Source organism: Pelophylax lessonae, assembly GCF_965119305.1.
Source record: "Pelophylax lessonae genome assembly, chromosome: 4".
Classification (NCBI taxonomy): Eukaryota; Metazoa; Chordata; class Amphibia; order Anura; family Ranidae; genus Pelophylax; species Pelophylax lessonae.
In genome coordinates, this window is record NC_138771.1 from 430,979,403 (window position 1) to 430,989,505 (window position 10,103).

A 10,103-nucleotide genomic window follows, 5' to 3' on the forward strand; every position below is an offset into this window, starting at 1 on the left:
ATAAAAACCTTTGAGGATCAATTGAATTGCGGGATAGTCTGTGTCGGTACGTGTGAGAGAGATCCACCTTTCCAAGTTGTTGGGGTTCATCTCATACTTCTGAAGGTTTGAGGGTGCTGCCTGTTCCATACTCCCCCTACTCCTCATCTAGCCTTTTAGGGGTACAAACAATAGTAATTGGGGCCTAGTGTGGTTGTGTACGTGTGATATACATACACTTTTTTTGGATCATATTTTCTATTCCGCTATTCAATAAAAACCTTTCTAGGGCAAGATCTTAAATTACAGAAATATGAGGAGACCGTCAAATAAGGGCCGTGGCCTGGGTCGTGGTGCTGCTGGTAGAGCTCCTGTTGCAAGGAGAGGACATGGTCGATCTGTGCCAGCTACACGCACAAGTGAAACACCTTCCTCAAGTGTGAGTAGGCGACAGAACCTGCATCAGTATTTGGTAGGGCATCAAACGCCCCTAGAAGTGATGAGGCCAGAACAAGTTGAGGCGATAGTAGATTGGTTTGCTGCTGACAGTGCCTCCAGTTCCTTCACATTGTCTCCCACCCAGTCTACTGCAGAAAGGTCAGAGTTGGCACCTGCAGCCAATGTCCAACCGTCTTTCACCTCACCCCCTTGCAAATCAGGCCAGCAGTCTGAGCCCCAAGCCATACAGCAGTCTCTTATTCTTTTTGAGGACTCTGTCAGCAGGGTTTCCCAGGGCCATCCACCTAGCCCTGCCCCAGAAGTGGAAGAGATTGAGTGCAGCGATGCCCAACCACTTATTCCTCAAGATGAGTACATGCAAGGATCATCGCAGCACGTCTCCGATGATGACGAAACGCAGGTGCCAACTGCTGCGGCGTTCAGCATTGTGGAGACCGACAAGGAGGGCAGGGGTGAAGACTGGGTGGAAGATGATGTGGAGGACGATGAGGTCCTCGACCCCACATGGAATGAACGTCATGCAGGTGAACTGAGTAGTTTGGAGGAAGAGGCGGTGGTCGCACAGAGCCACCAGCACAGCAGAAGAGGGAGCAGGGTGCAGAAGCGGAGCGGCCGTGCCCTAGACACTACGCCCGCTACTGCCCAACGCAGCAAGGGAACGAGCGCACCAAAGTCAGCTCAAAGGAGTTCTCTAGCGTGGAAGTTCTTTAGAAAATGTGCTGATGACAGGACACGAGTGGTTTGCACCCTGTGCAATCAGAGCTTGAAGCGAGGCATGAACCTTCTCAACCTGAGCACAACCTGCATGATCAGGCATCTAAGTGCAAAGCACGAGCTGCAGTGGAGTACACACCTTCAAAACCAAGAAACGTCTCTGGCTCATCCTGCTTCCTCTTCTGCTGCAGTCTCGGCCGCTCCAGCCACATCTGTAGTGATACCGGCACCTGCCACCCCGCAAACAGACGATCTGTCAGCAACACCACCACCTGGGTCACCAACAACCATCTCCACAATGTCCCGTGGAAGCGTTCAGCTTTCCATCTCCCAAACACTTGAGAGGAAGAGGAAGTACCCCCCTACCCACCCGCGATCCCTGGCCCTGAATGCCAGCATTTCAAAATTATTGGCCTTTGAAATGCTGTCATTCCGTCTGGTGGAGACGCACAGTTTTAAAAACCTTATGTCGGTGGCTGTCCCACAGTACGTCGTGCCCAGCCGCCACTACTTTTCCAGGCAAGCCATCCCTTCCCTGCACAACCAAGTGGGGGAAAAAATCAGGTGTGCACTGCGCAACGCCATCTGTGCCAAGGTCCACCTAACTACGGATACGTGGACCAGTAAGCACGGTCAGGGGCGTTATATCTCCCTAACGGCACACTGGGTAAATGCAGTGGCGGATGGGCCTGAGGCGGATAGCAATTTGGCGCATGTCCTTCCACCACCGAGGATTGCAGGGCGCTTCAGTTTGCCTCCTGTTCCTAACTCCTCCTACTCCGCTTCCTCATCCTCTACCGCCTCCTCATCCGGACAGCGTAACACCTTCACCACCAACTTCAGCACGGCCAGGGGTAAACGACAGCAGGCAGTTTTACAACTTGCCTGTTTGGGGGACAAACCACACACCGCGCAGGAGTTGTGGAGGAGCATGGAACAGCAGACAAATGAGTGGTTGCTGCCAGCGAGCCTCAAGCCCGGCCTGGTGGTGTGCGATAACGGGCGAAATCTCATAGCAGCTCTGGGCCTAGCCGGTTTGACGCACATCCCTTGCCTGGCGCATGTGCTGAATTTGGTGGTGCAGAGGTTCCTTAAAAACTACCCCGATATGTCAGAGCTGCTGCAGAAAGTGCGGGCCGTTTGTGCGCACTTTCGGCGTTCTCACCCTGCTGCTGCTCGCCTGGCAGCGCTGCAGCGTAACTTCGGCCTTCCCGCTCACCGCCTCATATGTGACGTGCCCACAAGGTGGAACTCCACCTTGCACATGCTGGAAAGACTGTGCGAGCAGCAGCAGGCCATAGTGGAGTTTCAGCTGCAGCACGCACGCGTGAGTCGCTCTGCGGAACAGCACCACTTCACCACCAATAACTGGGCCTCCATGCGAGACCTGTGTGCCTTGTTGCGCTGTTTTGAGTACTCCACCAACATGGCCAGTGGCAATGACGCCGTTCTCAGCTTAACTATCCCACTTCTATGCCTCCTTGAAAAAACAATTCGGGCGATGATGGAAGAGGATGTGGCACAGGATGAGGAGGAGGAGGAGGATGAAGAGGTAACATTTCCAAGGCTTTCAGGGCAGTCATTCGCAAGGGGCTCCGAGGGTGGGTTCCTGCACACGCAAACGCCAGGGACGCAATTGTCCAGCAGGGGCACAGTTCTGGAGGATGAGGAGGATGAGGAGGAGGAGGAGCTGGAGGAGGAGATGGAACCATGTTCACAGCAGGGTGGCACCCAGGCCAGCTCATGGCCATCACTGGTGCGTGGCTGGGGGGATACAGAGGACACGGACCATACACCTCCCACAGAGGACAGCCTTTCGTCGCCTCTGGGCAGCCTGGCACACATGAGCGATTACATGCTGCAGTGTCTCCACAACGACCGCCGAGTTGCCCACATTCTAACTTGTGCTGATTACTGGGTGGCCACGCTGCTGGATCCCCGTTACAAGGACAACGTACCGTCCTTAATTCACTCACTGGAGCGCGATCGCAAGATGCGCGAGTACAAGCGCACGCTGGTAGACGCCATGCTGCTGGCATTCCCATCTGACAGCGGGGCCACAGTGGAAGCACAAGGCAGAGGAGGAGGAGGAGGAGGTCGCCAACGCAACCAGGGCACCGCCAGCACCTCAGAAGGCAGGGTTAGCATGGCCGAAATGTGGAAAAGCTTTGTCAGCACGCCACAACAAACAGCAGCACCAGCAGCTCAGATGGAACGTCTTAGCAGGAGGCAGCATTTTACCAACATGGTGGAGCAGTATGTGTGCACACGCCTACATGTAGTGAATGAGGGGTCTGCCCCCTTCAACTTCTGGGTCTCCAAATTGGGCACATGGCCTGAGCTTGCCCTTTACGCCTTGGAGGTGCTGGCGTGCCCTGCAGCCAGTGTATTATCTGAACGGGTATTTAGCACGGCTGGGGGCGTTATAACAGACAAGCGCAGCCGCCTGTCCAGAGACAATGTGGACAAGCTCACGTTCATTAAAATGAACCAGGCATGGATCCCACGGGACTTTTCCGTACCTTATGCAGAATAGCAATGGATACCGACCTTACCCACCCATTGTTCCATTTTTGCTCTTTCTCACTCTTTTGGGGTGTACCCTCATTTAAAATTTGTGAAAAGAAGCAGTGTTGGCTACCTCGTCCTCCTCCTCAGGGCCAGATTAATGTAGGGTCTATTGGAGCTGCAGCTCCAGGCCCCTACCTTTTATATAGGCCCCGGGTTGGCCATATTCACTGTTACCGCTCTTCTGTCACTTGTAAACACAGAAGTCTGGCTTCTATGCTCGCTTCCCCAGGCAGCACCCTCAGAACCTCCCCACACAGCGTGAAGGCCGGACAAGGAGGGACAGTTGGCGATGCATGGATGTGTTTATGGGCTTCAGAGACAGCATCCCATGTTGAATTAGGCATGCATGGCTGCACCCTTCCTCCTCTGGGTGCATGGCAAGGCACGGCCCTAAGGCCCTTCAAAATCCTCAGCACCAAGCCCATGATGCTGTTAATCCGGCCCTGGTCCTCCTCCACCGCCGCTTCCACCTACACCGCCCATAGGTGTGCGCAGCCTATTGCATTAAGGTGTGCACCCCAAAGTTGAAATACACATGCATGTGTTTGCCAGCAGGGAGAGTAATGTATCGGGGCCATGTACCTGTAGGCAAGGAGAAATAGAGCAGAGCAGGTCCCAGGGAGATCTTTCCCATCTCCTCACTGGCAATGCTATGTGCCCTAGGTGATTAGGGTGTGCCCAGGCACACCCAGCACACCCTGTGCGCACGCCTATGTCACCGCCACATCCACCACCACCTCAACCTCCCTCCTACTCCATATGGGCCTCGTCCTTCAGAGATGAAGAAGAACATTGTTTTATTTTTCTGTTTTTTTTTGTTGTTTTAAGTTATTTCCCTATCCACATTTGTTTGCAGAGCACTTGCCATGCTCTTAATTACGTTTTGCTGCCATTTGCAGCACTCTAGCCCTTTCCTTTGGTGTTTTAGAGCCATTTTAGTGCCTTAAAGTTCGGGTCCCCATTGACTTCAATGGGGTTCGGTGTCCGGGAAAAGTTCGGTAAAAGTCCGGGACACGGACCCGGACTTTTTTTTAAAGTTCGGCCGAACCCGTCGAACACGGACATCTAGGTGTCCGCTCAACCCTATTACGGAGGAGTAGGGAAAGTGCAGGGAATAGACCAATCTTTCAGGAAGCATTCCCTTTGGGTTCTTACCAGCCAGGCTGCATTCTGCTCCTTGTGGCAGATGCTGCAAGCATCCTCATGTCTCCATGTCTCCACTCTAATTCATACCAAAGATGTTTTATTGAGTGCAGGCCAGTCAAGTTCCTCAAATTCGCTCATCCATGTCTTTATAAACCATGCTTTGTGCACTGGTCCAAATCATTTGGTGGTGGGGAGATTATGGTGTGGAGTTGTTTTTCAGGGGTGGGGCTTGGCCCTTTTGTTAAAGTGAAGGGAACTCTTAAGGCGTCAGCATACCAAGACATTTTGGACAATTTCATGCTCCCAACTTTGTGGGAACAGCTTGGGGATGGCCCTTTCCTGTTTCAAAGTAACTGCATTCCAGTGCACAAAGCAAGGTCCATAAAGTTATGGATGAGCGAGTTTGGGGTGCAGGGACTTAAGTGGCCTGCACAAAGTCCTGACCTCAACCTGATAGAACACCTTTTGGATGAATTAGAGCAGAGACTGCGAGCCAGGTCTTCTCATCCAACATCAGTGCCTGACCTCACAAATGTGCTTTTGGAAGAATGGTCAAACATTCCCATACAAGAATTACAAATACTCACATGTTTCGAGAGGATAACAGGCACATACAACGATAGGTTCCCTTTCTTCCTCTCTCCCCCGGATGGCCTCTTCAGATGCTATGGAGCTTGATTCCTGCTCCAGAAGTGCCCGATGACCCGAATCCTCCTTGCTACGGCCCTGGCGTTCACGTTCTTACTTCAAACGTAGCTCCATGAAGATAATCAGATAACTTTTTTAACGATAGCCCATTTAAACGCCAGGGACTCCAACTGGTGGACTAGTTAGTTGAAGGCTATTGGTCGTAGCCCAGCTAGACACTCTTAATGTAACGCTCCATTCCATTTTTCAAAGTTAACATCCACATAGAGCACATACAGTTTTTGGGCATCAACATATACTCAGACTGGTGCTTCTGTCAGCTTCTCCTTCAACTGAGTAAAAGTCTCTTCACATGAAGAAATCCATTGGTCCCCAAAAGGATGTTTGGAAGACCTTTTTTGATTACCTTGATTGCACACATCAGTCTTCAACAGGTCATGAACAGCTCTGGCTATTTTTGAATACCCTTCCACAAATTTGCAGAAGTGTTCACAACATCCAAGGAAAGAATGCAACTCTGTAATATTGAGTCTTAGGCTAGTTTACCACTGCTTCAGCTTTGGCTAGATCAGTGGACACTCCTTCAGCAGAGATGATGTGACTCACATAGATGACTGAAGACCTGCAGAACTTGCACCTGTCTGCTGACAAAACTCTTAACATTAACCTTTAGAATGTTGAAGGTGCACCTCTTATGCCACGTGGCATGCAAAAAAAAATTGATGTAAGACCAAAGGACATATAAAGGCTGTCTTCTCCTGATCTTCAGGGGCCACTGGAACTCTGTAGTAGCTAGACTGTAGGTCTAGCATGGTGAACCAACAATTTCCTTTTAAAGCCTCCAGAGTGTGGCAAACATCGCCACTTACAGAGTATTCTGTCAGGGATGATTGTCCAACTGTATTATGGGTGTATTGTATGTGTAAACGTAACCCGTGCAGTACCTGCAGGATTTTGGATTGTGTTAGCTGCGGGCTCATGAATGTGTATTGGAAATCCCCTTGTAATTCGTCTCATTCCGTCGAACGGGACTTATCAGTCCATTCGACGACATGAACAGAACTACCAAATGAGACCACCCCGGCGAAGTCGTGTGGCACCCATTAGCAGTGGTTGCAACATTGTTTCCACTGTTAGTTGGGCTATGTGGGTGGCCGCCATCCGTATGTCAACTATGCGACGGCGACCATCTTGACTCACCTATCTTTCCTGCATCTCCAGCGGTGTTTGGTCGTCAAGTGCCTGGTACTCAAATCGGCTACCGGATTATTGAACACCGCTGGAGTTCCATAGACGTCCGGTAGATTTCTAACAGCCGAGCTGGTATGCATTTCGTATGGTTTACACGATAGACCATCTTTGTAATAAACTTGTATTCCGTGCACCATTCGTATAGTTCTGCAGGGATCTGAGCGGTAATTCGTGAGTTTGTGTGCTCGGGTCTCTGCTATCTAGCGAGTGGTCATTCGTGTGAAACAGACTAATATTCACCCAGTTATGCTTTTTAATGGAAAAGTTGTATCTTATTTTGCCTCATGGTTTTGTCCCAGCTTGTATTATTAACTTAATCATGGTACTGTTGCAGCAGGGGATGATGGGGGGCGGACCTAGCTCATGCAGTCTTCCTTTCGGTCCCCTCAACCAAAATCCCTGCTACCTCCCTGTGGAGACCCCTTATAAGTATCTTGCTATAAATACAAGGCTGTGAATAAAAGAATTGTGATTGACCTCCAAGCTATGTGTTGTCTGGTTATTGGAGGGTTGGGAATACTATACGCTACCAGGATTATTGTATGCTATGTCTGACTGCCAGTGGAGATATCGTGGATCATACTGCTACTCCGCTACAATTGGTGGCAAGCGACGGGATCTTTATCCAAAGCAGCGTTCGGCAGTATTCATGTGAACAAAGAGAAAAGAAACAGCAACGTATGATCCAAACCATTCAGATGAAACCGGAGTTCGGCAGTACGTAAAACTACACGAAAGGCTGGTGAATGGGAACGGATTATACACGGCTAAAGCGGCAGACATTGAAAGCATTGCTGGAGGCAAGAGGCAAGATAGCCAGCAACAAGAACAAGGCGACACTGATCGAAGAACTCATGGAAGAAGACAGAGCAGCCATGGATGCAAGGCCAGAAACAGACCGAGAATTTGAACTGGAATTCCGCAGCAGGATAGCGTTGTATCCAAGTACCCCATCAATGGAAACTCATGAACGGGTCTCAGCGGACGTACATGAATACATCATGGCCATAAGGGGGCCCCAGCCACGACCTCTCCAAGTATACCCAACTCCACTCAGCATGCTGCAAGGTAAACCCAAAATACCGTACCAGGCATTTAAAAACTTCACGGACACGGAGGGCGAAATAGATGGGTATTTGCAAGACTTCGAGAGGCTGTGCCAGTTACATAACATTGACCCAGAGGATCAGGTACAGATATTGGCTGGGAAATTGTCTGGCCGGGCGGCCGATGCGTATCGGGCAGTCCCTAATGCCGACATCCGGGACTACCAGAAAGTTAAGCAGGCGATTTTAACCAGGTATGCCATCACCTCCGAGGCATACTGACTCCAATTCCGGGATCTTAAAAAGCAGGACCAAGATTCCCACACTGAGTTTGCCCATCGTTTGCACAGGGCGGCCACCGTATGGTTAGATGCAGCACAAGCCACTTCACGAGAGGATGTTTTGCAATTATTATTGTTGGAGCAGTTTTTCCGGAGACTACCACAAGAAATGCAGCTCTGGGTAAGGGACCGTAAACCTTGCACCCTTCCAGAGGCTGCTAAATTAGCAGATGAGCACCAAGACACTAGACGGGAACAACGACCACCACCTAGAGTAGTTGCCCAGCAACCCTATTACCGACCAGCAGTCACCGAACCAGCACACCCACGTTCAGGAGGAGGTAACAGTCAGTACCCCAGGTACCAACCATGAGCCCATACCCGATGCCATCTCTGCAACCAAATGGGGCACATACAGAAAGACTGTCCCCGAAATCAGCCTCGTCAGCCCTGGCCGAATCAGGGCTACACACCAGCACCCCGAGCCGCTGTACACTGTTACCAAGCAGCCCCTGCATTACAGCCCTCCACAGCAATCCAAATGGAGGAACCCCTGGGCACCCTACACGAGGTTAACCCCATCCAAGCGGCATCAGACAATCGACAAAACCACCGACAAGCTGTTCACATGGAGGGGAGACAACTAGAAGGGCTACGTGACTCTGGGGCTACCATCACGTTGGTCCGGAATCACCTTATTGCATCCAGACAACTCACTGGGGATTCTGTAGCTGTGCGAGTAGCGGGGGGAGCCATTTTCAAAGTTCCCACTGCGAAAGTACACCTGAATTGGGGAGCTGGGTCAGGGAATGTGGAGGTGGGCATGATGCAAGATTTGCCTGCAGATGTGATTTTGGGGAACGACTTGGGGGAGCTCACTTCTGCTTTTGCTCCCCAACACACTACTCAAGAAGCGTATCCAGTCGTCACAAGGCAACAGGCTCGCACCACGGCTCCAGCCACACACTCTGAGGCTCCGGTAAGCAGAGAAGCCCTTGGTCCCCCTGTTCTCCCCTGGGATGCCCCAGTAGAATTTAGTAGTGAAGTAGCCCTGGATCCCTCCCTGCAGGTGTACAAAGACCGGCTAGCTAAAAACCAGGCAGGTATAGAGGGGGAGCGGTATATATGGGAAAAAGGATTGTTGTACCGGCATGCCGAGAAAGTAGTGAAGGGATCTATACCTATTCCCATTAGACAGTTTATTGTGCCTCAGAAATACTGGTCAGAATTATTACGCATAGCGCATGACATACCGTTATCAGGACACTTAGGCATTAGCCGCACTAAGCATCGCTTGACCCAAAACTTCTTCTGGCCGGGTATCTCACGAGACATTAAACAGTATTGTAATACGTGCGATACCTGTCAGCGTGTAGGAAAAAGGGGGGATCGTTACAAAGCTAAGCTCCACCCCCTGCCCATCATTGAAGAACCCTTTAGTAGGATTGCAGTCGACATTATTGGGCTGCTTGCAAAGCCTAGTCCCTCCAGCAAGAAATACATCTTGACCGTAGTAGACTAAGCCACCCGATATCCCGAGGCCATAGCCCTCTCGAATATTGAGGCTGAGACTTTAGCCAATGTCCTAATGGGAATATTCTCTCGTATGGGATTCCCACGAGAGATTATCTCTGATAGGGGCACCCAATTCATGGCCGAAGTCACTCACCAACTCTGGAAACTGTGTGGGGTAAAAACTATCCTTAACTCCCCGTATCACCCCCAGTCCATTGGACTCTGTGAACGTTTCAATGGGACGCTGAAGCAGATGATTAGGACATTCATAGATAAACAGAAGGACTGGGAGAGATTTTTACCCCATTTAATGTTTGCCTACAGGGAAGTTCCCCAAGAGTCCACTGGGTTCTCTCCTTTCGAATTATTATTCGGAAGGAGGGTGAGGGGGCCCCTTGATTTGATTAGAGAACATTGGGAGGGAGAAGTGACCACTGATGGTACCCCTATTGTACCATATGTGCTGGAACTCAGGGATCGGTTGGAGACGATA

The 10,103-nt window shown here is 50.7% G+C and overlaps 1 protein-coding gene across 1 annotated transcript; it reads left to right on the top strand.

Annotated features, from left to right (window-relative positions):
* Positions 1 to 7,514: 7,514 nt before the first annotated feature.
* Positions 7,515 to 9,617, top strand: LOC309552682 (uncharacterized protein; the record flags this gene model as incomplete). The annotated part of the gene is made up of 3 exons (XM_082253610.1): positions 7,515 to 7,607; positions 7,911 to 8,003; positions 8,664 to 9,617. 3 exons carry the CDS (start codon positions 7,515 to 7,517, stop codon positions 9,615 to 9,617), a joined length of 1,140 nt encoding a protein of 379 aa, XP_082109736.1.
* Between the last annotated feature and the right edge of the window lie 486 nt (positions 9,618 to 10,103).